The sequence below is a fragment of the Leptodactylus fuscus genome, chromosome 7 (assembly GCF_031893055.1).
Source record: "Leptodactylus fuscus isolate aLepFus1 chromosome 7, aLepFus1.hap2, whole genome shotgun sequence".
Taxonomy (NCBI): Eukaryota; Metazoa; Chordata; class Amphibia; order Anura; family Leptodactylidae; genus Leptodactylus; species Leptodactylus fuscus.
The window spans coordinates 76702803-76729706 of record NC_134271.1 but is presented as its reverse complement, the minus strand read 5'-3'; the positions used below and the strand labels follow the sequence as shown (position 1 = coordinate 76729706).

Below are 26904 nucleotides of genomic sequence, written 5' to 3'. Positions count from 1 at the left end.
TCTGCAAGGAGTTTGTATGTTCTCCCCGTGTTTGCATGGATTTCCATCCCATATTCCAAAAAAGACATAATGATAGGGAAAAATGTACATTGTGAGCTCTATGTGGGGCTCACAATCTACATAAAAAAAAAAAAAACCCGGCAGACTTCATTTAGGGGTCTGGATCTCAGTCGTTCAGGTCCCCTGATGGAGGACCTTAGATGGCAAACTATGACACCCTGTTCATGGCAGGGGATAGATGTAGACTATCACTGGCTATAGTAATGACAAGTACACAAACGACACATGACAGCTGAGGGCATTGGTCACGTAAATTAAACAGTGTAAATGAGTCTACAAATCCCTTTAACTGTAAAGATGGAGCCTTCTGATGGATTGTTATCTTGCATACAAGATAACAAAACACATTAAAATAATAGGAGGAACTCTGTATGCAGGATACGATATCACTACTGCATTATGGTAAATGACTAACAATCCATAAAAACAATTCCAACAACCTGACTGACACTATAAGCATATGAAGGGGAGAATTCACATATACCAGGTGACAAATATGAATACAAAATGAAAGATGGCAGCTGCCACTGTAGATAAATCACAGGGAGGCGTCGGGCTCAGTTGTTTCATTTATTGCACTGTTTATGTATAAAAAGAAGTTGCCAGTAAAGAAGAATAGAATATTCAGCACCAGAGCGAAACAAGATCTTAGAATTTGAAATAATTTAATAAAATATTTTTTATTCTTTTACTATAGAATCTGACACTGCTCAGGTAACTGTGGGTCAGTGGATGAGCTCAAGGCTATGTAGGGATTTCCCTGAATGAATCTTCTGCCATCCTATGGTGAGCACAGGTAACTGCAGGACCTGAGCCTCACCACTGAGTGCAATAGACAAGTACTAGTAATAGCAACCCCAAGGGTTAGATCACTGCATATTATACAAATTATCTATATCCATGAGTCAATACTTATATTTAGACACCACTGACTTCCGGTTGGCTCCACGTTTTAGGTCTCATCATCTTCTTTGTCTCTCAACCCTTCGCTCTGCCGTGATCGTCCTGTCATCTCCAGCAGTGCCTGTGCTTCTGGGTCTACATCCAGAATGCTCTTCTTGTTCTTAACCTAGACAGGAGTATACACAGAAAGGGACATGTCATTCTACAGTCACTGTCCAAGCACATTGCACATTGCTGCAGAAGTGGTTGAATGTGCCAAAACATAGGGAGGATATCTAAGTATTACAACTTTTAACATGAATATGCTCAATGAATTTGTGGCGTAGGGCCGTGGTCTAAGCTCAGTGAATATTGGGTGCAGCATCCTGGTACATAAATAGTAAGAGAGGGCTAATACATTTTATTTATATAGCGCCAACATATTCCACAGTGCTTTACAAATCGTAGGGTAAAGTGCAGACATAATGAGATGTTACAGAGTAATAAATCAATACACAAAAAAGGAGTCAGGGCCGAACTAGCAATATTTTAGATTATACATATACAGTGCTGCACATTCTCAGATGTGGTATCATTTTAATATCTAGGCTGATCAAATTTCCCCTGGTGATAAATCTGTCACCATGTGCATCATTTCCATTAACTTTCATACTATGATAATAACATTCTCTGGTATTAGAGTCTGTGTGGAGAGACAGATTATTAAACCCAAGCTATACCTGCTTTACATTCACTTTAATAAACCATCATGCATGACAATAATATATCCTGCACCCCAGATGTGGCACACATTATATGGTAAACGTAAGCCAATGAATGAGTGTGCCTAGTATAAACACAGAGATCGTGAGGCTCAGATTTATTGCATTACTCACCTGTAACTCTTCAGACAGATCCCCAAGTCCCCACACTTCTAAGGAGTCTATGGAGAATTCCTCTGTGGCAGACAGTTGGGGGCTGTTATATGTTGTGCACCGTGGTTTTGCTTTGCTGTGGCCTTTTCCAAAATTACTGTCAATCCAGAATCCAAAATATTCATGCTGTCCCCCCATACCCTGCAGGAATATACAAGCGGCACATTATCAAAGAGGGAAGTCTTTATATGTCCCTGTTATCGTTCATCCATTCCTGTTGCAGCCTCTTCTGCTGTACTGGATCTGCAGTTATGCAGACACGCACATTGTATTTTGTAGTTTGGCTGCTTCTGTATGTAATCTGCTGCTATCTTGTGGTGATCACAAATACTACAGGATGCTAAATTAACTGCACCATATACTTATTTGGACTGAATGATTCGAAGGCGTTTTGTTTAGGGTGCAGCCATATTTTCAATCTCTGCAATGGAATGACAGCAGATCCTTTGAAAATGTGTGTGTATAAATGACCTCGGAATTAAGGATGCATACACAGAAAGCAAACACTCACCAGTCCATTGGGCATGGTCTGCTGGCTATGATTCAGGTACATGTAGTGGTCATTGTATCCGGTGTATGTGAAGATGCCCAGACGTGGTGACACAGTGAACAGAAAACATCTACTGTCACCTGAGGACAAGAAGCCACAATGGCAGGTCAGAGACACAAAGTGGTTACAACATTTACATCAATGTGTTCATTGTACAGGGTCATTCCAATCTTCTTTAAGGACGAGACATTGGTTAGACCCATTAAAAAATTATTCACTGCATAATGAAAAGTTCTGCAACCTTCTAGAAGACATATTTCCAAGAACTCTTATTGAGGCTCAATAAATAGAATACGTCTTCAGTATTTGATACCTTTTAATGGCTAACTGAGATGATGACAAATAGCAGGTATTCAAGACTACTTATATCTCCACAAAACCCAAAGTTATGGGGGGAACTTACAATATATATCATAACAGTCCATGAGTCACAAAATCCCCATAAATAATATGGAAATCTTTATTAAGACTCAACTTAGCCAGAGGCTAATGTGTGTCTAGACATGCAGGGTCACACAACAGCCTAGTACCTTGGGTAAGCAGCATAAGAGGGGTTCATGCATACACTAGGTTAGCCTGGAAGCAGCTTATATTTCTTGTGGATAATTATGTATGCATAGTTAAATGGCTGTTTACGCTCTTTAAAGAGAACCTTTCATATCCTCATCGATGTGCGGTATTATATGCCGCTAGAAAGCGCACTGTCGGCTTTCCTGGTATGTGCCCCAGTGCAGGAGATATCTGTGCTGTTAGTTTTGGCATCACTATTTCCCCATTATCAGAAAGGTGGGCTTTACAGCATAGCCTCATCACTGGGCTGTGAGGAACACCACCTCATCTAAGCCCCCCACCCAAATGTACTCTTCCATAGACTTGTACTGTCAGCTATCCGATATCTCCAGCACCAGGGCACATACTGGGAAAGCCTAAGTTCAGCGCAATGTTGGCTTTCTATCGGTATATAATACCACACATAGACGAGGACATGAAATGTCCTCTTTAAGCATCAGGTAGATGTGTTATTTGGATATAAGTGTTTTATCCTGAGTACATTATTATGGACATCTGTGAATATTTCATAAATTGAAGGGTTACTGATGTGCATATTCCCAGCACGTTATAGTCTGAACATCTGTTGTTATTTTGTTAGGGTGCATTCACACTACGTTTCCTGAAGCTTATTCTGAACGTAAAACACGTTTAGAATCAGCGGCATATAAAGCAGCTCCATTCATTTCTATGGGAGCCGGCATACGATCGCTCCCCATAGAAATTAATGGTCTGCTTCTTTCACTGCGAGCAGTCCCATTGAAGTGAATGGGAAGTGCCGGCGTGTACAGCTCGGCATGAGCAGAGCTAGCCGTATACGCCGGCACTTCCCATTCACTTCAATGGGACTGCTCGCAGTGAAAGAAGCAGCCCATTCATTTCTATGGGGAGCACTCGTATGCCGGCTCCCATAGAAATGAATGGAGCTGCTTTAGACGCCGCTTATTCTGAACGTGTTTTACGTTCAGAATAAGCTTCAGGAAGCGTAGTGTGAATGCACCCTTAAGGTGTTTTATTTAAGTCTTAAAGGGGATGTCCAGGAACGGGACTAACCCATGTGAAGGCCAGAGGAGGTGTAAAATATAAGAAAAAACATACTCCTCTGACCCCAGCTCTGATCCCTCTCCAGCGATGGCTGCAGCCACTTATTAGTCTCATTGGTCACAGTTCTTGGCATCCAGGCTCAACAACAAGATTGAACCCCTTCAGCATCTTGGTCAAAGCTGACCGAGGTGCCATTTTCCCAGCAGCGCATGGGCGCCGACATTTTCCCGGCAATCACCAGCACCCGGAGCAAGCTGTAGCCTGCAATAGAAGCCCTGGTATTTTGCAATGCACTAGCATTGCATTAGTGATCAGACCCCCTGGGGTTCAAGACCCCTAGGGGGTCTAATAAATGCATAAAATAAAATAAATAAATAAATATAAAAAATAATAAAAATTCAAATCACCACCCTTTCCCTAGAACACATATAAAAGTATGTAAATACTGTGAAACATATACATATTAGTTAACCCTATGTCTGAAAACACCCGCTCTACAAATCTATAAAAATATTTTTCCTGTACAGTAAATGCCATAGCAGGAAAAAAAAGTCAAAAGTGCCAAACCACCGTTTTTTTCACTGTTTTGCCTCTGATAAAAATTTGAATAAAAAGTGATCAAAGCAATAGCAATTCCCCAAAATGGTAGAACTGAAAAGTACACCTGACGCCGCAAAAAAAAGACGCCCTATGCATTCCCGTATACAGAAGTATAAAAAAAAGTTACAGGTGTCAGAATATGGTGACTTTTAGAAAAAAAAAATTTTGTTAAGGGGATAAAATGTAAATAAAACCATATAAACTAGGTATCCGCGGAATCGTACCGAAACATAGAATACAGGTGATGTCATTTTGGCTGCACAGTGAACGCCGTAAAAACGAAGCCTGTAAGAAAGTCGCACAAATGCACTTTTTCTTTAAATCCACCCCATTCTGAATTTTTTTTTTCCAACTTCCAAGTACATTGTACAGAGTAATTAATGGCGGCATCATGAGGAACAATTTATCCCGCAAACATTAAGACCTCATATGGCTCTGAGAGCGGAGAAATAAAAAAGTTGTGGGGTTTGGAAGGGGGATTGGGTGGGGGACGGAGTCAAAAATGAAAATCAAAAAAATGTTGTTGACGGGAAGGGGTTAAATGGCATTACTAGGTATTGGCTACTTGGTTTCTTGTAGTTTTCAGTGCAGATAATCCTCTGTGAGGTGAATATATGAGCTGCACACAAAATCTCTCCTGTCCTAATAGTCTGTTACACTGGATTAGTGTAGGTAAGGATGTGTGCATATGTGCACAGGAGGCTATTTTGGGAGCCTCCATAACAGATTTCATAAATAATGAAGGACAAAATTTGTCCAATAAAGTGATAAAAGTCCAACAGACCGCATTTATACCTATGACTAATGCATCAGTCTATAGGGTCCAAGATGTACATTTCCGAGCATGCAATCATAGCAAAAAAATAAAATAAACTAAAATATATAATATAGGATGGGTTTCAGTCCTCAGATCTAAAAGAGAATGTTCTTATTCACAGACAGCAAGCAGCGATCTTGAAACAGTGAGAAATGGAAATACATATTGAAAACTAGCAGATTTTTTTTCTTATGAAGCTTCATTTACTGGCCCTTTAAGCTGCACAAGCCAGAGTGGTTGAGACTCCCTGGAATCTTTAACAAAACCAATTTGGTGTCCCTCCCAAATGAAAAAGTAAAATATAACTTTTATTGATATATTAAAAAATGTCCTAAAATTAAGTGTTATTCCCTATAAAAGAGAGCACCAATCAAAACAGAAACTCCACTAGTGCTGTTTGGTGAAATACTAATCATACTTTAAAAGTCCCAGTACTGGACCATAAAGAGCACTATGGAGTTGAACCTGTTACTGAATCAGCGATTCATAGACACCTATATGACAGCAGGACATCTAGTCCCTGGGAAATTGCCTCTTACAATTTTCAGAGACAACTCTCCTTTTTTGTTGTAACGCTGTCCCTAGGTGAAAGGGCACCTGACCGATGTATAGAGTCACTGCCTAGATAATCAGCAGCTATTAACTCCTAGCGGTACAAGAAGTCTAATCTCAGTCTCTACGCGTTTCGTTTGCTGTAAAACTCATCAGGAGACTTCACGATCCCTGCCTATTAAGTTCAGGTTTTAGGTTTAGACACCTTGGTAACGGTGTGCGGTCATAACCGCAGTTCGCGGGACCCTTGTGGTGGGTGCCGCTACTTTCATAAGGTCTGACCCTGGAATCTTTACACACAAACAGTAAAGTGGAGCAGAAACTCTCACCCTGAAATTGTGGCTTCACTTCCCAATTCTGTGATGCAAATCCTCCAAAGATGAAGCCACTTGAGTCTCTGACAACCAACAGGCTGGGTCCTTGGTCTACCATGTGGCCGCACAGCTGGGAGAAGCTCTCGCCATGGACCTGGGTAGAGAACAGCAGCCGCCATTTGCGCTGCATTTCGGAGGGCAGATGAGAATTTAGGAACATGATACTGGGCAAGTCCAAGAGGCTAGTAAAGGATTGTGCCTTCCCTTTGCGGCAGCGTGGCACCAGGATGCTGACATCTTTCTGGTGTTCTAAACTTTGCTGTAAGACAGAAAATCCCAAAATGACGACAACTCTCAGGAGTACGGAGATCATAGGAACTTTGTAGAGCCAGTCCTCAATGGCTGCCCTGGAGAAGTGTGAGAGCTCTGTTGCATCGATTGGCTTTTCACCTGTGATAGAAGAGAAAAAGCAGGGATCAGGACCACCACAGTGTCCACTGGCACAGGCTGTACAGCTGTAACGTACAACCACTTCCCTTTCACATCTATTACTAGAAGATTTTGAACAGCCCATAAACCCCACTCCAACAGATCATACAAATACTACATTTTTAGCTTTTGGCCCTATATCCCGCTCTGACCCCTGAGCTACAGGGTTTACATAAGATATATATGTTACAGGCTGAGCTCCAGTAATGCTAGGGGAGGGGGGTATAGAATGTTACATAATCAGAGCAGAGGATATTAATTGCTAGTTCTCCTCCCGATCAGGTATAATTAACCCTTTATTCACCAAGCTCATTACCACTAGACTTCATTAACTGTGACATCAACTGCGTTCTCAGTGCGTGGATTCCAGAGTCGCAGTCTCGGGTGTTTTCAAGGCTCCATCCACAAAGTGCGTTGTGCTGACGTAACACATGAACCACCGCGCCAATCAGATCCTCCAGGAACTGTGAAGTAGAGCAAACACCCAGATGAGATGACATAAGCAAACTATGAAACGTGACAAAGCCACCAGAAACTGCACATCATGTCAGGGGAAACCCACTCAATATCAACCCCCTTCCCATGTGGTATTATATAATTACTGATAATGTAATCCCAAAGTTATACCCTACAGTCTACCATTGCTCTCTGCACACAAAGGATGATGCTAACATTCACCTGCTCAACTTGCTGCCCCGTTGCTTGCTCGTTGTGGTTAGCCCCGATCATTGGCATTATGACAGCACTCTTTTCTTCAGCTGTCCCTCTCAGGACATCGATGACGAATACAACAAATTGCTCCCGAGTCACTTCCAGTTTGGATGCAGAGGTTTTGCCAGCTAGCTCAATCCTCTGTATCCCATGAAAAATGCGCTGAGACATGGTGAAGGGGAGGGAATTTCCAAGAAAATCCTGGGAAGCAAAGCAGAGGATTCTGGGTAGGATATTATAAAGTGATAACTTACAATACTTATATAAGTAATATAATTATTGCAACAGCAGAGGGCAGAGTCATTTCTACATTAATACAGTCTATACAGACAAATAATAACCTGGAAATTGGGGGTTGTAACTGGGCAACTCTCAAAACTGAACAGACATGAACAATTCTCCTCAGGCCCGGTTCACATATGCGTTTGGGATTCTGTTTGGGGAGTCCACTTGGGGACCCCCCGAACGGAAACCTACACGCATAGAAAAGCGGTTATCTGGGAAAACTCGCGGACCCCAAAGACTATAATGGGGTCCGTGTGGTTTCCGTTCAGTTTCTGCACAAAACATGCGGAGAGAAAAGTACTGCAAGCAGCAAACAGAATCTCAAACGCAGATGTGAACCGGGCCTCACACTGTCTCTCTCGTCACCATTTTCCAAGCATTTACTTGCTGTCAGTGAATGGAAAAGTTCTTATTCACATCCAGATGTGAAAAATCAATTTTGACTTAATATTCTACACAACTAATAGTTTGTTACAGTGTATCAGTGTAGATAATCCGCTGCGAGCTAAGGAAAGCAGCAAGATAAATCAATGTATTGTAACAAACCATTAGCTGATAGGCAGAACTATCTCAATCTTTGGATGTAAACAAAACTGGTTTTGGGTTCCTGCGTCATCCACATTGGTAACTAGCGGAGAGTGTTGGTGTTAGTTACTCTCTCCAGATGCAATTAATAATAGAAATAGTATTAAGTCTTTGCTTTTACATATATCACCACACTACATAACTCATCATCAGGCTGAGTGATAACAGAGAACACTAGTGGTGGAAGAACTACACAACAAGATCTAAGACTTTCTCACTGTGAATAAGGAAATCCTGCCATGTCTCACCTGGAATGCCGCCTTCCCCACACATTTCTTGGGTTGGTTTCTTGTCACGTTGTCAAAGCAGCTCTCTATTTGGGCCTGCTCCTCCTGGGGCACCCGTGCCAATCTTCTCTGGTAGGCATTGCTCTCTGCATTCCCCATGACCCAGGAGACTGCCAAATGTGCAAGAAATAAGTGGTTAAAGAGACAAGATGAATGCAATATGACCAACACATTGACTGTGAGCAGATATATACATAGGAGGGACAGCACTGAACCCCCTCCCCTCAGGCAACACTCAGTACATATCAATACCACAGGCAGACACTGCTGTGAGGGGGATCAATATGGAGAATTATAATGGAAACTCCATGACTGATGATGTTATAATGGTTATTATCCTGGGGCAAATTTCTGCATTAACTGCAAAATCTCTGTGTAATGAAGAGTAAATTAATAGATTCACAATTTACACCAGATCTCCAGTCACATGCAGAGCTGTCACCTTACCTCTGCTACATTATATTGTAGGAACTCAAGTGACAGTACTACAGGTATAGTAGCCAATGACAAACTGCAGGACTGTGACTGGAATAAGACACCACAATTGTTATGATAGCTTTGAATGTTACTAGAGAATAATAGATGATGTATCAGAATTGTAAGTGCAGCCATGGACATGAAGTGACCTGTCGCTGCTCTTGATGTGACTACAGAATAAGACAAGGTATACCAGCAGCAGAATAATGACTGCAGATCTGAATGTGAGCCATGCTTCAGAAGTTTATATGAGTTTAATCTGAGTAACAATAGAAAGGTTGGGCAGGTAAGCTTCCCCTCCCCTATTTACAGGTGACACAGGAGCAGAATGTTTTCACCATAAATATTGAGGACAATCGCCGATCAGCCGATTAGATCTGGTCTGTCAGTGGATATTTATCTCACACTCCTAAAGAGAGTGATATACGTTATATTATCATTGCCTGTCCTAGAGGTCACATCTCCATACTGTAGTGTAGTCCAACTCTAGAGGGAGATGTTATAGTGAAAGACCCCTGGGTTATAGCTCTCTATATAAATATCACCCCCCCCCTCCCCTCACGTTATAGTCCTAGAAGATACCCCAAAGTTACCCTCCTAGGGGTAGATAGTATAATGAAAGCTATACGAATATATAACCCCTGGGGCTCCATGTTATAGTTATAGACATAGATACAACCCCCTCCTAGAAGTAGACACCTACCCCATGTAATAGACCTATAGATAGATAGATACATCCCCATGTTATACGCCTAGAAGATACCCCAAAGTTACCCTCCTAGGGGTAGATAGTATAATGAGAGCCATGTTATAGTTCTAGACATTGATACCCCCATGTAATACACCTACAGATAGATACATGCATCCCCTTGTCATAGTCCTACAAGTAGATATCCCTCAGTTACACTCCTACAGGTAAACACCCCCGAGTGATGGTCCTAGAAGTGGGTACAGCCCCTTGTGCCAGTGCTAGAGGTCTATGTATATACAAGGCTAGCGCTTCACTCCCCAGCACCGTCCTACACACCGACCCTCTCACCTGCACCAACGACTCCTTCTTAACGACCCGCCCAGGATTCCCGGACGTCACTTGCTCCGCCCTCGAGCCGTCCTAGTTCATTCATTTCCTACACGTGAGGGTTGTGTAAGTGGCAGCTTCGTTATCCAATCATTATCGGGCTGGTGGGCGGAGACATGGTGCGGGCGGAATAGGGTGCTTCGCCATGTTAGAGATTGGCGGATTTGCTAGGTCCTAGCGCCTGCACTTGGTTATGTATGTGCTATAGAGATAGCATTGCTCCCACTACAATGGTCTCTTAACGTCTTTCTAACACAGCCAATTTTAGGTTCCTAGTTTTTTCTTCCCCTGCCTTCTGAAAGACATACATTGTTTATATTTCCATTCACAATGACCTTGTTTTCTGTGGGACAAGTTGTCTTTTATGCCGCTATTTCATTAAGGCAAATAGGAAAAGCTGCAATTCCATCATAGTTTGTAGGTTTCATTTATATAGCGTGGAGTGGACACAAAGTTACCCTGATCGTTGTTCTGTGGGTCAGGGCCATTACAGAGTTTTTGTTATGTTTTACTAAAAACTTTTTTTTATAAACAAAATTCCCATTTATCGCCATATTCTGACACTGATAACGTTTTTCTGTTTCCGTCTATTCAGCAATGTGACGCTCTACCTTCACACTCGCCTCACCTGTCCGTTGTTCTGGTCTGTCAGAGGAAATGACGTTATCCCCTGATCTCACAACGAACGATGAACAGAAAAAGTGACTGTGAAGGTTTAGGAAAGTCATCAGTAAGAGGATTATATGCGCCTTTACCTCTACCCTATGCTCATTACAGTGAAGGGAAGGAATGATGCTTTAGGTTAAGGCCCCAGGTAGCGTAAATGCTGCGGGGAAAAAATGCAGCATTTTACAGCCCCTGCAAAGTGGATGGCATTCTAGTGCTTACATTGACATATTGCGGGAAAACAGGCGTAGCGGACATGCTGCAATTTCCAAAACCACAGTTTTTCCAGGAGTGCTTTTTTACTGCAGCCCGCTACATGGGGCTTTAGCCTTAAAGTGTGTAAGTGGCCAGATCTACTTTAGTAGACTTCGTGAGATGAGTGTCCCAAAGTCATTTGAAGGGGTTCCCCAAGATCTTCAAGTACTGAGCTTTTCTTAAGAGAATAGCTGATCAATGGAGGTGCCAGATATTGGATCCCCACCAATCTCATACTAGTGTCCTATCCTAGGGTCAACTTTAAGGCTGGGACCCCATGCGACGAAGACGCTGCGATTTGCCCATGGCGGACACGCTGTGGGGAAAATCACAGCATTTTACTGTAAGGGCAAAGTAGGAATTCTAGCGAATCCCATGACCACTCTGCAGTAAAATCCACAGTGTGGACACACTGTGATTTCCCAAGCCGTTGTGGTTTTAGAAATCTTAGCATGTCATTTATACCTACAGAAACGCTGTTCCCTATCGTCCTCAACAGCGGCACAATGTGGGGTATTTCTGCCCCTGTGTGCTGGTAGGACAGGCGGATATTTAATTAGCCAATAAGATGCGTGGCAGGCCCTATAAGAGGGCACAAGAACCTCCCCTCTGCGTGTTTTTTTCTGTCCTGTGTGGACAGAGGACAGGTGTGAGGACTTGTGTCCTCTTACAGGGCTCAGCTGTTGAGCTTGATGTTTTTGTTCAAAGTCACCCTCTTTCCTAAGGAAAGAGGGTGCTGGTTAGCCTGCGTTGGCTTTTTCCCCCTGAATCCTCCTTCTCCTCTCCCCCTCCTTCCCTCCCCTCTCCTCCTTACCCTTTCAGCGTCTGTTGAGCGCTGATCCTCAGAGCCGCACCACGCCACTGATCTGTGCAGCGGCGTCCGTGGTTACGGCGGGTCCGCGCGGCAGCCGGAACTTCTGCGTATGGCTGCATTCGCGGCGGCCGCACTTTGCCTGCGCTCACTTCCGGTTTTGACCGGAAGTTCGCGGCGCGGCGGCCGCGGCCAGCGCTATCTTCACTTCAGGCTCCACTCCCAGTACTCGGAGCCCTACGGAGGAGAGGGTGAGTGTTCCCCTGGCTTGGGGATTGCTGGGGAGGGGAGATAAAAGCCTTATTAACCCCTGTTTGGGGTAGTGGATGGGAGCGGTTAGCTCCTCCCATTTCCGGCCGGCCAGGTTAAAGGTCAGGCCGGCCGTGTCACTTGTACCTTCCTGCTGCACCTGGAAGGCTGTGCTATTGTTGTGAGTCTGGTCTCACTAGCTTAAATTGCGTTTGTTAACCTTGAGTCTGGTTATTGTCTGTCACCTTTACTGATCCGGTCTTCTGAACCTGGTAAGATCTACCCTTTTTAAAGTGCAATGGTATGATGCATGGTGACAGTATTGCATGGTCTATTATCTCCTTATTGCAGGATTTGTCATCCTCTACTACCCCTCCTGGGGATGGTAGGAGGAAATCCTCTGCCAAGAGGAAACACCTTTCCTGTTTTAATTGCGACACACCGCTCCCTGATGGTAGGTAGCGGTTTAAGGGGTGGTCCCTTTGATGTATTGTGGTCCTATAACTTGCCTATTATTTTTAGGCTATGAATGGGCCCGTTGTCGCGGGTGTAGAGGTCCTCCACCTGAGGAGCCCTCTCCCAGAGATATGATGGCCTGGGTCAAGGAGATGGTGAGTTTTGGGCATCGCTTGGGTAAATAGGTTTTCCCTTGCTTGTATTCTCCTTTTGTTTTGCAGGATGATTCCCTCAAAGGAATCCATGCCACCTTGTCTCAGCTCACCAAGAGACCATGCCCTGAGCACCGTTCCTCCTCCCTGCCACCTTTGGAACAGCTGCGGGTGGCAGAGGATGATTCCTCTGAGGACGACTCAGTAATTTCCGGCAGACCTGTGTTCCACTATGAACAAACAGGCAGGCTGCTGAAGTCCATCCGGTCTACAGTGGGCCGAGATGTTGACGGGGAAGCCTCCACGTCTGCCTCTGGGGGACATATTGCCTTCCATGCGGACGCCACGCTGTCCGACCTTATGGCACAGCAGTGGAAACAGCCAGAGAAGGGACACTCTCTCTCCAGGATTTTCAAGACTCTGTTTCCTGTTGACACTGCCCAGTGGGATTCCTGGGGGCCTCCCCCGAAGGTGGATTTGGCCGTAGCCAAGCTGTCCCGCAGAACCCTGGTGCCCCTAGAAGATGGTTCCAATCTTCAAGACCCTCTGGACCGTAGGGCGGACTCTGTTCTAAAGAAGATCTACTCCGCTTCCTCTGCACAAGCCTCTGTGGTCATAGCCTCCTCCATGGCTGGCGACTTTCTGCGCAACCGTTTAGCCGCCTTGGAGCGGGATATAGATGCGGGCGTGGATAGAGACGAAATTCTGACCTCTATGAAGAGAGTTCATAGGGCTGCAGACTATCTGGCGGAAGCTTCCCGCCATCAATTGAAGATCTCCGCCAAATCTATGGTGTTATCTACCGCTGCCCGTAGACCCCTGTGGCTAAAGCCTTGGCGTGCAGATTTTGCATCTAAGGCAGCTCTCTGCGCTCTCCCCTTTGAACCGGGAAGAGTGTTTGGCCAAAGTTTGGATGCCATTATGGAGGGTTTAGCTGAAGGTAGGGGAAGGTCCCTACCTCAAGCATCCAGGGGCAGACGTGCTCCCTCTAGAGGCAGAGGTTCTTCCTCTAATTATAGACGCCCGGCTCAGCAGCGGCGTTCTAGATACCGCCCTAGGGGTGCCGGACGTGGCGCTTCCAAGGAGGATGCCAAGAGGAAGCCTGAGTTTTGACGTGGGGCAGCTCCCTGTGGCCCCTCTTCCTGTGGGAGGACGTCTCTCCTCCTTTTTCAAAGCATGGTCCACCCACATTCAAGACCCATGGGTGTTGAAGATTATACAGCACGGGTATCATATCGATTTTCACCTTCCACCTCCAGATCGGTTCGTCATCACCCGAATCCTTCCACCTTCTCAGCAGTCCAGTCTGGAAGCCTCGGTCGCCAATTATGTTACCAAGGGCGCCCTGGAGAAGGTACCAGCCTCAGATCACGGTCTGGGAGTTTACTCCCCCGTCTTTCTGGTCCCCAAAGTCACCGGGGGCTGGAGAATGATAATAGACCTGAGGTACCTCAACCAGTTTATCAGAAAGAGGTCATTTCGAATGGAGACCGTGGATTCCGTGGCTGTTTTTCTTCAACCAGGAGAGGTGATGGTTACCCTTGACTTGAAGGACGCTTACCTACATGTCCCTATTGCTCCTTCCCACAGGAGGTTCCTCAGGATTGCCGTTTCTATGGCAGGCCACAGGGAGCACTATCAATTCACAGCTCTGCCTTTTGGCATCACATCCGCCCCACTAGTATTCACCAAGGTGATCGCTCCGGTCGCTGCGACCCTCAGACTTCAGGGTCTTTTCATCGTCCCTTATCTAGACGACTGGCTATTGAAAGCTCAGTCTCCTGCTGCCCTCCTCCAGCAGCTCAACCTTGCCACCAACTTCCTACAAGAATTAGGATGGATTATCAATTGGGAGAAGTCCGAAGTCGTTCCATCCACCCGAAGGAAATTCCTCGGTTTTTTAGTGGATTCAGAAGCGATGCAGATCTTCCTCTCCCGTCCAAGAAAAGAAAGGATCCAAGCCAGTGCGCGATTCCTATTGCTCACTCGGCAGGTAACCATCCGCACCGCCATGAGAGTTCTGGGCCTAATGTCATCCTCGGCCAGGGCGGTCCCTTGGGCTTTATGGCATTTGCGTCCCCTACAGATGGAAGTGTTGAAGACCTGGAACAGGTCTCCACGGGGACTGCACAAGAAGATCTGCCTTTCTCCCGCTACCCGTCTTTCCCTCAGATGGTGGATACACCTGAAAGACGGAAGGTCCACGGTCCCGACAGTGTGGACCCTGTTGACAACAGATGCATCCCAGTGGGGATGGGGAGCCCATTGTCAAGACAAAACTGTACAAGGACGATGGAGATGTCCGGAGCTGGGGTCATCCAATCTCAAGGAACTCAGAGCAGTGTACCTGGCCCTAGTACACTTTGCCCCGGAATTGAAAGGCAAGTCAGTCAAGATCCGGTCAGACAATACGACGGTGGTTGTTTATATAAACAAACAAGGGGGCACCAGGTCACCAACCTTGCTCAGAGAGACGAATCTCATATTCACCTGGGCAGAGAAGAATCTGGTCCAGTTGTCCGCTGTTCACATAAAGGGCTCCCTGAACATAGTAGCGGATCAGCTGAGTCGGGGTATTACCGTATCAGGAGAATGGTCTCTCAATCCAGACATATTTCAACAGATCGTCCAGAGATGGGGTCTCCCGGAGGTCGATCTTATGGCTACCCGACTCAACGCCAAGGTAGGGACCTTCTGCTCCCTGTACCAGGAGGACAATCCCTTGGCAGTGGATGCCCTGTCCATCCCTTGGAGGTTCAGGCTGTTTTACATTTTCCCTCCAATTCCAATCATATCGAAGGTATTGATAAAAATAAGACAGGACCAAGCCTCGGGAATAGCCATAATCCCGTTCTGGCCAAAAAGGGCTTGGTTTGCTCAGCTCATACAAATGAGTCAGGGCATATATTGGAGGCTTCCCCCACTCCCAGACCTGGTAACCCAAGGAGAGCTGAGATGCCAGGATCTGAGGAGACTCAACCTGACAGCCTGGAGGTTGACCAGTCCCTATTGAGAAATAGAGGACTGTCACAAGCCGTCTTGAAGACCCTATCCAGCGCCAGAGCAGATTCGACTAACAAGAACTACCGTCGAATAAGTAACATCTTTAATGCCTGGTGTCTGCAGCATCAAGTGGACTCCACCGATCCCCCTACGGAGGCGATCCTGGACTTCCTTCAAGACGGACTAGACAGAGGTCTTGCTGTGGCCACACTCAAAGTACACGTAGCGGCCCTGTCCGCCTATCTGGGGAGGCGTTTGTCTCAAGATTCCTTAGTGAGCACCTTTATTAAAGGGGCAACTAGGCTGAGACCGGTGGTAAACACCCCAGTCCACCAATGGGACCTTATTCCGGTCCTAAACGCTCTATGTGTTCATCCATTTGAACCTTTGGAGGAAATCTCCCTCAAGTCATTAACCGGCAAGATGGCGCTACTATTGGCAGTAACAACTGCCAAACGGGTTGGTGAACTACAAGCCTTGTCCGCTGAGGAGCCATATACCACCTTTTTCTCTGACCATGTGCAGCTTAGGTTCCTCCCGGGTTTTCATCCCAAGGTTCCATCCGCTGTAAACAGAAACCAGATAATCTCCCTTCCGGTATTTTTTCCTTTCCCTTTTTCTGCTGAAGAAGAAAGATGGCACAAACTGGACGTGGTCAGATGCCTACAGATTTACTTACAGCGCACTCGCCCTTTTAGGCGAACTGAAAACTTGTTGGTCAGCTACACGGGGAGAAACAAGGGCGCCAAAGCCGCTAAAACCACAATATCCCGATGGGTTACCGAGACTATTAAAATCGCCTATACCACCCAAGGTTTGTCGGCTCCAGCATTTCTTCATGCCCACTCAACCAGGGCAGTGTCCACCTCTCAGGCAGAAAAAAGTGCCTTGCCGGTGGATCAAATCTGTGCAGCGGCCTCCTGGGCGTCGGAATCCACCTTCATCCGGCATTATCGCCTGAAGGACCAAGTGGCAGATTCCACTGCTTTTGCCCATACCGTTTTAAGTTCGGTTATGGGTTAATCCCACCCATTTTGGGGACCTGCTTGCTATATCCCCACATTGTGCCGCTGTTGAGGACGATAGGGAACGAGTGATTATGAAGATAATCTTGTTTCCCTTAGTCCTAACAGCGGCACAAGATTTCCCACCCTGGGAATCATATCTTATGTCTAAAGCTGTATATAAATATTATGGAGGTACTTTTGTATTTACACGCAGAGGGGAGGTTCTTGTGCCCTCTTATAGGGCCTGCCACGCATCTTATTGGCTAATTAAATATCCGCCTGTCCTACCAGCACACAGGGGCAGAAATACCCCACATTGTGCCGCTGTTAGGACTAAGGGAAACAAGATTATCTTCATAATCACTCGGCAGTCTCCCCATAATTGTTACAGAAAGTTTAATTGTTACAGAAAGTCTGCGAAGGAAAACTCTGCGAACTTTCTGTCTAAAGCACTGTGGGAAGAACCGTGATGCGTTACCACTGCGGTTTTTCCTGCAGCGCTTTTTTGCTGTGGGATGTCACGTAGGGCCTTACCCTAAAGTCTTTGTCTAGGCTAAAATGGAGGGACTCAGAGATGTTACTACTGTCGATGTTTCTGGACCCCTTCCTGTGGCTGTTGAGGCCGCTGATTTGGCTCAGCGGTTACATGAACTCTGAAGCCAATCAGCGGCCTCGGAAGGGACCCGGGACATCATAGCTGGCGAGGAATTCCACTGCAAGAAGATTGCCAAGCAGAAGGACTGGACCACACTGGGAGGACTACCAAAGCACCAGGGGAGGCGAGTATGTTTTTTGTTTGGTTTTTTTCACCTCCCCTAGCCTAATTTAAAAATAATATTTTAGCCTTGACAATCTCTTGAAGTTTTAGAGATAAACCTTTTAAAACAGCAGTTATTTATTCAAGTCAAGAAAAATTGACCACTTAATATGATGCTGAGCCTCCCTTCTGTGTGGGACATTGTGAGGTCAGTGGAGCAAAGTCATTTCACCTTTTAAATCACACTTGAGTGCCAACTTTCATGCCCATTTTTGTGCCAGGTATTTTTTGTTTTCAGGCCTCTTTCAACTTCATGCACCACGGGGCAGCTTGCTGCAATTTATTTAGGGAACGTTCACATGGAGTTTTTTGGTCAGTGTTTTGAGGCCGTATCCACCTCAAAACCCTGACCAAAAAGACGGCTCCCATTGAAATCAATGGGAGCCGCTCAGGTCTTTTTTCCTGGAGCCATTTCTTCCTGCTCCCGGAAAAAAGAAGTAAGCTGCTCATTCTTCAGGCCGAGTCGCCTCGCGATTCGGACTGAAGACACACCCTCCTCCGGACTAGGCCCATTCATTGGGCCTAATCTGAAGCAGAGTGCACGGCTGGATGCCAGTGCAGTGCATTGGCTTTCAGTCGCGGTCACCTGGTTTTTGGATCGGAACTCAGGTTAATACCATCCACAACCAGAAATGGTTTTTCTGGGCTCAAAAGGCAGTTGCAAAAATAGTGTTCTCCACTTGGTAACACCTTCCTAAAGTGCCCACAATACCAATATTTTCCGAGCCACCCTTTTCTTTACATCTACACAGGACTTCTGGCTGGAGCTTTGTACTGCATGTCCCACTCATTTCATCCAGACAGTGCAGGCATTGTAGGCCCAATATTCTAACACAAGCCCTAGAGAGCCAAGGTGGCCCCCTCCCTGTGAGCTGACTACAGCGGTCTCTGACTGTTACTGCAGCTATAGATTCCTCATGAGAAGTTGAGAAAGTGCTGTGAGTACGGGTACGTGACCCCTCTAGCATGAGAAGAGACTGTTGTAACCAGGTAAAAACTGGGATAAATTTAAATGGGTTACTTACTCGCTGTACAAAGTATAGCAGCGGCTTTAGGTCCTGCAGTGCTGCCACATTGAAGTCCTAGTGTACAGCACTGCAGGACCTAAAGTCGATACTACTCATACAACGAATAGGTAACTCTGTCAGGTTCCTACAAGCCTAATATTGATATCCTGTCCTAAGTTTAGGCCAATATAGGCCTTCAATATTACAAAGTGGAGAACCCTTTCATTTAAAAAGATATGTTCTCCACATTAATTGCTCTGTAAAAAAAAAAAAAAAACACTGCTGAATTAAACTCCAGTTTCAGCATGATAACATGTTTTTTTATCCGGATTAGATACCTGCTTATTTTTCATTAATCTTCATTTTGGGTGACATTTTAGATTCTTTTGAACCAGTTTTTAGTTTTAGAATTATAGTCTCAGTTACAATGTTTTCATCAAACTTGATAGACCTCTATATAGTGACATGGAGCTACTCCTAGGAATGTGTTATATAAAGCAGAGATCAGCAACCTTCCGCATTCCAGCAGTTGTGAAAGAACAAATCTCAGCATGCTCCATTCACTTCTGTGGAATTTACAAGAACAGCAGAGTAAGTATGAATGCTGGGAATTGTAGTTTTCACACTAACTGGAGTGCCAAAGGTTGTCTTCCTTCAATATACAGTATGTCTATCACTGTTATATCACTTAGAGCCACTAGATGTCAGCACAGTGACAATGACAATTCTCCCACAAACTGCACTTGTTCCATATACTTTTCCCCATAACGGGATACATAGCTTATCACTGGGTATAAACTGCAGCAAGCACAACAATGGGGTGATCACACATGTATCTCCTATCACATGGCTATGTAATATGTATTATTCTTAGGACAACCATTTTAAGAGAAGAATTGTCATTGTTACTATAATAAAACCCCAAACACATGATTTGGTATAAGTCGTGGTTGTAGAAAACCCCCTTATAAGGCTGCCATTTATTGTAAAATCTTCATTGTTGTTGGTCTAAGAGCATTGGCCAGGTGAGATGGATAGTTGCCCTAGAGCAGTGGTCAGAAACCCAGGTGCTGTGAAACTACAATTCCCAACATGCTCTATGAATTTCCATGGGAGTTCCAAGAACAGCGCAGCAAGTATGCATGCTGGGAGTTGTAGTTTTACAACAGCTGGAGTGGCATTGGTTACCTATCCCTACCCTAGAGTGTCTACTACTCCATCTAAACAGTGCATGGATTATTCTATAGGTAATGTGAGTGACATTTTATTTAGTATGGAACTATTACATAGGCACTATATGACAGTATTAAAAAGGTACCGTATAGTGATATTATCTAGGTAATGTGCTCATTTTTCTATCCTATAAGCTACAACTTGTGATGTGTGCTCATATGTGTCAACACCATCCTTGCTATAGCTGAAGTAAGTCTTCTACAGTCAACTGATCTTTCTATTCCAGCCAAATAGTTTTACAATTTATGACAATATTATGTAGGTATTGTATGACACTGTTACATGGTTACTATATGATGGTATTATGCAGGCACTGTATGGTGGTATTATACAGACATTGAATGGCCGGTTTGTTAGAGACATTGATGTAATAGTTTGATGGACCTCCTTTGACATTCGAAACTGCACAAATTTGTTGTGGCACACACAAGTATCATGCGCAGGCATCTGGGCATCCAGGATGTGGCAAGAAAACAATCCGCCAAACACCATTACACCACCTGCACTATTTACCAGGTTCTGGCCCTCCCATTAGTATCGTATCACAGTGACTTGTCTGACAAAGTGATATTACATTGCTCAGTGACCCAATTTTTGCCTTGTTTCACTCACTGTAGTTTGGACTTTTTGTTTCCTATAGACAGAAATGACATCAAATTGGTTGTCCAGTGTTGTAGCCCATCCATGCTGAGGAGCACCAGCTTTGATTTTGGCTGCAGTATATGTGACCGTGCACTGCCTCTTCATCAGGACAATTCTTGAAGTTTTACTCTAATCTCTTTTATCGATGGGTTGTTACATCCACAGGAGCCTCGCCTATTTGATATCTCACCTGGAGCACACAATTCTCAGTATACTGTTGCATCTAGCTGCAATGACCATGCCTTGTTCAATGTTGAAGAAATCGCTCAATGAAACACGTGCACACTAGACTGCAAAGTCACGAGTTTATTTTCCATAAAGTGGCGCTATAAGGGGGCTCTATGTAGGGCATTATATTGCGGTATTATGTGGTGCACTACATCATGGTATTATGTGGACACTGTGCAGAATTATGACAATATCAGGCTATGTTCACATCTGCTGCAATGTCCACCGCACATCAGCAAAAATTCCTGTAAGGAGAAATGTTTTCCTACGCTGGTTTCAGTTTTAAAACAACAGACACCTGATGCACCCCATTATAGTCAATGGGGTCTTTTGGGCTATTTTAGCATTCTGTCTTTCCGTTGTTCTAGTCCTACGACACACCACTACAACAGAGAGGCAGTGTTACTCCTAGCGTTACTCCTCATTTCTATTTTACCAAAATATATGGGGATATTCTTAAATACATATTTGGAGCTGTCAGATTTTGACACTACTGAGGCACCTGTCACACTGGTGTTATGGCTTTCGCCCTTCAGTATGTTCTGCTGTCTCTGGCTTCCTGTCCTCCTCGTGGTCTCTGCTATTGTTCACACTAAGGATTATTTTCTCCATATTAGGTAACAGCAGCTTAGATGGCCTATGTCACATCCTGAGCGGCCCCTGCAGGTTCAGGTTCTTTCATGATTCTCTGCTTAGTTAACCCTGCATGCCTCACTTCACCTACAATAGGGCAGCAAATGAGGAATCTCCATATAAGGGAATAAGATGTTTTGTGATTCAGCGTCTTCCTGTGTCACAAGAAAACACGTAATTTACAGTAACAACGCTGGGGGTTCTGCTGGCAGTGCTGAGCAGACATGCACTTGGAGGAGGGGGTATCTGAAACTGCAGCATTACACCCCCTCTATCAACAGGCCACACATATAAGAAACATCCACAGAGGTTGTCACCCAGCTTTCCCAAATTCTTGAAAGACAAATTGGTACATTCTCCTTGTCCTGTATTTCAAAAAGATTTGCTGTTCGGGGGCTTTAGAAAACGGATCCCTTTTAGTTTTAGAGACAGCCATATTGGTTCTATGGCTAAACACAGTGGGGGAGGTTCAGTAATGCATTTGAGCCTACAATATCTGTCGCAAACTATTGCATCTAGCTTTATAAAGACAGCACGGCTTGAAGTGTGCCATATTGTGCCCAAATTTTGTACCATGATGTTGTGTGCGATGATAATGCCGCCTGTCTCTGAAGACAATAAGGGCATCTTGACTTCCATGATGTGACATTTGCACAATTTGCTTGACTTTTAGTAGCAGCAGAAATACTTCTATAGACCTGACATACTGCATATGTGGTGTATTGTCTCAAGGCTGTTCCTGCAGGTCTTGGGTTTGGTTTTGTTCACATTTGATGTTTAGCTGCCTGTGATGTGGAGTGATATTCCTGTTATCATCTTGTGACAGCTGATGCAGGGGGAAGGGGATCATTCACTCATCTCATAGGAAAATTCTATACCATTGAGTCTATAGTCACATAGAATCCACGTCACAGCTATTTTCAAAGCAAATAAAATCTAACGGAGCCATACAAATGTCTGTTATTTTCACGGCATGTCATGTCAAGTATGATTTTTGTCATTTTCATGGATCTTTAAATTTACTCAAGACATTTTTCCCTACATATGCAAAACAGATATGAAAAACTGATCAATTCATCCATCTTTTTTGGCTGATTTCTTTTAGCACAGTCATGTGAATACAGCTCAATTCTTTCACATTTAGTTAGTGTTATAGCTGCAGCATGTAGTTCTTTATGATCAACATGAGTCCAGAAAGGCGTGTGTAAAATCACCCAAAATAACCTGTAATCTATAGGAAATCCTTGCTCCTAATAAAGGATGTGGTTTCACTGGGTGTCATATCTGGGTTTTAAATTCCTTTATCTGCACAATAATGAAAGTTTTGTGTGCTCTTCCATAGATCCCTGCTCCACAAGACTTCCCTATCTGTGAGGAAGCTATGGCTCCATTCATCCTGTACTTCATGAATGGAATGCCAGAACCACAGTGAAAACTGACATATATGGAATGCAGCATACACATAAGGCCGTGTTCACACGGGAGTTTTTTTGGAGTGGATTTTGAGGCGGAGGCCACCTCAGAATCCAGTCCAAAAAACGACTAACCGTTACTGCACGCCAGTGCAGTCCATACAGTGCACTGGCATCCTTTCCACTCCGGATTAGACCCAAATTAATGGGCCTAGTTGGGAGGGAGTGTCACGAGGCGGATGTCTGCGGATTCCGCCTGAAGAAAGGGCATGTCGATTCTTTTTTTCCGCGAGTGGTTTGTTTCCGGAGCCCATTGAATTCAATGTAAGGCAGCTTTTGAGCCGGATTTTGATGCGGATTCCACGTCAAAATCTGGACCAAAATACCCCATGTGAACCCAGCTTTACATTGCTGTTGTTGTGCTGGATCTAAAGCAGTTATGGGATTTCCCTTTAAATACTGAAAGTTTTGAACACACTGGTACCGTGCCCATATTTTGCCTCATCACAACATGACCACTATTTGGCAGTACCACATGTAAATAACACACGACACCTAAAGAAAAGTCAATGCAAAGGGTGCTAAATAGGGGCTGTAATGAGGGCCATGTAGATTGCCACCCAGCTTTCCCAGGGACAGAAACCATTCAGAAAAGGCCGAATAGGATTTGTAAGACCTTGCAAAAAGGAAATTTCTAGATTTTAGGAGGAAATACTTTAAGAAAAAAAAAGACTGATTCTAGCATTTCCTCTGCACCCCCTACTGAGTTCAGGACACCACATTCGTGTATTCTGCACATTCTTCTAGTCTGATGCACAATGCTCAGGATCTGGGGCCTACGCCCTGTGAGTCGTACGTTTGGGGATTCATGCGTGAGATAAACTGAGGTCACTGTGATGCAGACACAAAGGCATCCCCCCTGACACTGTGCGGCAATACATGCCTCCCCACCAGATCTGTGCAGCACACACCCATCAGCCTAGGGCTCAGTAACACTTCCCTCCTGTAAGAGGAAGATATAACAGTAACAGTGTATTACTTGTACCTTGCACCATTGTTCTAGATTTCCTAAAGGTCCTTTTATATGGGGCAGTTATTGGGAACAGCCAATCCTAGAAGAGTCGTTTGCAATTATCTGCCAGCGATGACCTAGAAAACCAGTTGCTGGATGATCACATCCTTTATGCAACATCATATGTAAAAGATACTCGATGATCAGCAGCACATGGCACTGTGTAGACAAGGGACATACTGCCAACAAATGCATCCTCAATATCTCATATTGCATGGATGCATAAATGCATATCTCAATAATGATTGTGGCCTGCAGGTAAATCTAGCCAAAAAGCGGATGATGATCGGGAATGAACATTTCTAGGTGCATTGTCTTGCTTAGTCGGCCCTTAGGGCCTATTCACACGGAGTAAACGCAGCATGCAATGCGCTGCGTTTACGGGACGTTTGCACCGCGATTTTGACGGTGCATGTTTGCAGTCGCGTTAACGTGCGTTTACGCGGCGCTAACGCGACCGCAAACATGCACCGTCAAAATCGCGGCGCAAACGTCCCGTAAACACGGCGCATTGCGCGCCCGTTTACTCCGTGTGAATAGGCCCTTATTCTGTATGTATGGACACCACAGAGTACTACTGGTGAGACCCCCAGCAAGACAGTTATCACTTATCCTGTGTCCCCTATTCTAGCCTAAGGGAATAGAAGGTTGGAAAAATTTGTTTGCTTTTTAAAATATTTGGTGTACTTAAAACCGATATAAGGAGGTATAATAATAATAATAAATTTTAATTATATAGCGCCAACATATTCCGCAGCGCTGCACAATTTGAGGTATAGATTTGCGTCATTCTAACTTATGAATCTATTAGAAAGGAACAGGGTGGTATTAAATAATGATTCATCTTAACCGCTATGAAAGTAACATAGTAGTGCAGTATATAGCTTATCACGCAATGCCAGATTTGGCGGTAAATTCAAGATGGGGTGTAGACTGCTTCTGGTCTGGTTCCTTACTATCTGACCTATAGGTGATGTGAGGATGAGCAGACATCTTGCCACCCGACTCTGCATGTAGTTTGTGCCTGCAGACTAACGCACGTTTTTTATGAGTTCATAAACTTTTCCAGATAGCAGCAGAATATAGAGATAAATACAGGATGGGCCCATCCAGTCTATAAACTGCAGAATCCTGTGTTTTTCACGTGTTATTGTCCACAGGATGCAGCCAGCACACTATCCATTGTAAGGACAATTAGGACTAAGTACAGCAAAAAACTGACCTAAAAAGTGCTGTAAATTATTGATGAAATCTTTGCTTCTGACACACATCTGACACATCTGACGATGTAAGATGTGGCTAATATGGTGTTTAAAAATTTTACGCATTTCCATTCTGGTACACGACAGATCAAGACTGGTGTATAAAATGCCAAATATGTCAGTGTTTACAGCTAATATAACAAGTGTCCAGCAATAAAAGTGATATAGTGAACCTAGATTTCGTGATATGTGAGTGGTGGCAGTGACATTATCTTCCCCCCACCCAATCTCTGTCACTCCCGTTATTTATATATTTTATTGGTGCCAATTAATTCTGTGCCGGGTCATTGCACAACGCACCTCGGACGATATTTACATTGTAAATGGAATTCGGTTTTCATAGTGAAAATACTGGAACAGACGTGACTAATAACCAGCACTGACCTGGCCCCCCCATTAACTCATTCAGTGCTGTTTGCAGTTGAACACAGCGCCATTCCACACCCCAATAGCTATTGCAACAACTGAGGAGTTAACGCGCCTTCACGTGTTAGTCTATAGAGACATTTGAGCTGCTGCCATAAAACCCTGTGACATTTCACATTTACAGTAATTGTGGCAGAGAAGGGTCAGAATGATGGTAATGCAGTTATTGATGTCGTCTATGGATAATAAAGAAGCCTCTGGAAAACATGCAGGGATCATAAATATAATAAAGTTATTAACTATAACCTGGACTGCGGTATCCAAATGGTCACAATTAGAGAAGCAGCCTATTTATGGACCCAAATCATAAGAAGATCTGTCTGTTTAGGGAACTGGGAAAGGGTGGAAGATTACCTCAGAAATAGAGAAGTTACAGAAAAGGTCATAGCTTGAAATATGAGGAAGCCTCGAAATGAGTCAGCGCCTGAGAAGGACTAAAGAGTTGGAGGTATCATCATTTACACTACCAAAGTTTACTAGGCTCTTGACCAGAACAACAGACTGATGGACCACTAAAATAGCAGACAGATACAGAACCTAATGGACCCCAATGACCACTATAGGATTCGTTGGGTGTCTGTTCTGAAATTGCCACACGAAAAAGGCAAACTAGCGGCACTTTTTTCATCCAACTATTTTTGAGAGACATTGCGATGGACTCTCCAAAAAGAAACACTGAAGCAGATGTGAATGTAGCCTTAGGCTGAATTCACATCTGTGTTGGAGGTTCCAATAGTAGCCCCCATTGCAGATTAGGTTAAGAATCAGAGATGTAAAAATCCTACATTTAGGACTTTTTGGTCCAGCAAAAATGATGGACATTATAACTGATACTCTACAGACTTATTCAGGATCTGTTTCTGTTCATCATCTCATGGATCCATCGCCATCAGGATTTCCATTTTTCAACATTTTGGAGGGAAAAAAAGACATTCCCTCACATCCCAATATTATACATTGATCTATGCGTCTCATCAAAAGCTACAAAAATGATTGTGATGTTCTTAGTATGCATTGTGATCAAGGTGTATGAGTCCATTATACTCTTCACAGCAACCTTTGTATACTGGGACCCTTATTTATTGGGTATGGCACTGCATGGCAACCACCACCATTGCAGCTCAACACCAATAGGGGGAACAATCCAGCAGCCCAACAAACGCCCTTGCTTTTAGGCTAAGATCCTAGGCTTTGGGTTACCCCACAGGCACATTGATACAGAACCACCTCATATGAACAGATGTTAAAGGTGTTCTCTCATTAAAATCTCTTTTTCAGATATCACTTCGGAATAGCCTTAAGAAGGGCTATTAGTCCCCTTCCTTTACATTTCTGCTTCATGCCTCCATTTTGTTGAT

General features: G+C 44.3%; 1 protein-coding gene across 1 annotated transcript; it reads right to left on the bottom strand.

The window, feature by feature from the left end:
- Window positions 1–327: 327 nt before the first annotated feature.
- Window positions 328–10219, bottom strand: MEAK7 (MTOR associated protein MEAK7). The gene is made up of 8 exons (XM_075280638.1): window positions 10177–10219; window positions 8622–8770; window positions 7471–7704; window positions 7109–7256; window positions 6319–6753; window positions 2389–2507; window positions 1839–2018; window positions 328–1129 (listed from the first exon to the last, which is right to left on the bottom strand). The coding sequence occupies exons 2-8, from the start codon at window positions 8757–8759 to the stop codon at window positions 1013–1015; spliced, it is 1371 nt and encodes a 456-aa protein (XP_075136739.1). The 5' UTR covers window positions 8760–8770; window positions 10177–10219; the 3' UTR covers window positions 328–1012.
- Between the last annotated feature and the right edge of the window lie 16685 nt (window positions 10220–26904).

Excerpts from the sequence above, each read along its gene's own strand:
- MEAK7 (XM_075280638.1), bottom strand. The coding sequence starts at position 8,759 with ATGGGGAATGCAGAGAGCAATGCCTACCAGAGAAGATTGGCACGGGTG. Across the intron at positions 7,257-7,470 it reads CGGGGCAGCAAGTTGAGCAG|TTCCTGGAGGATCTGATTGG; the intron begins GTGAATGTTAGC and ends TCTACTTCACAG. Across the intron at positions 2,508-6,318 it reads AGTGAAGCCACAATTTCAGG|GTGACAGTAGATGTTTTCTG; the intron begins GTGAGAGTTTCT and ends TCTTGTCCTCAG.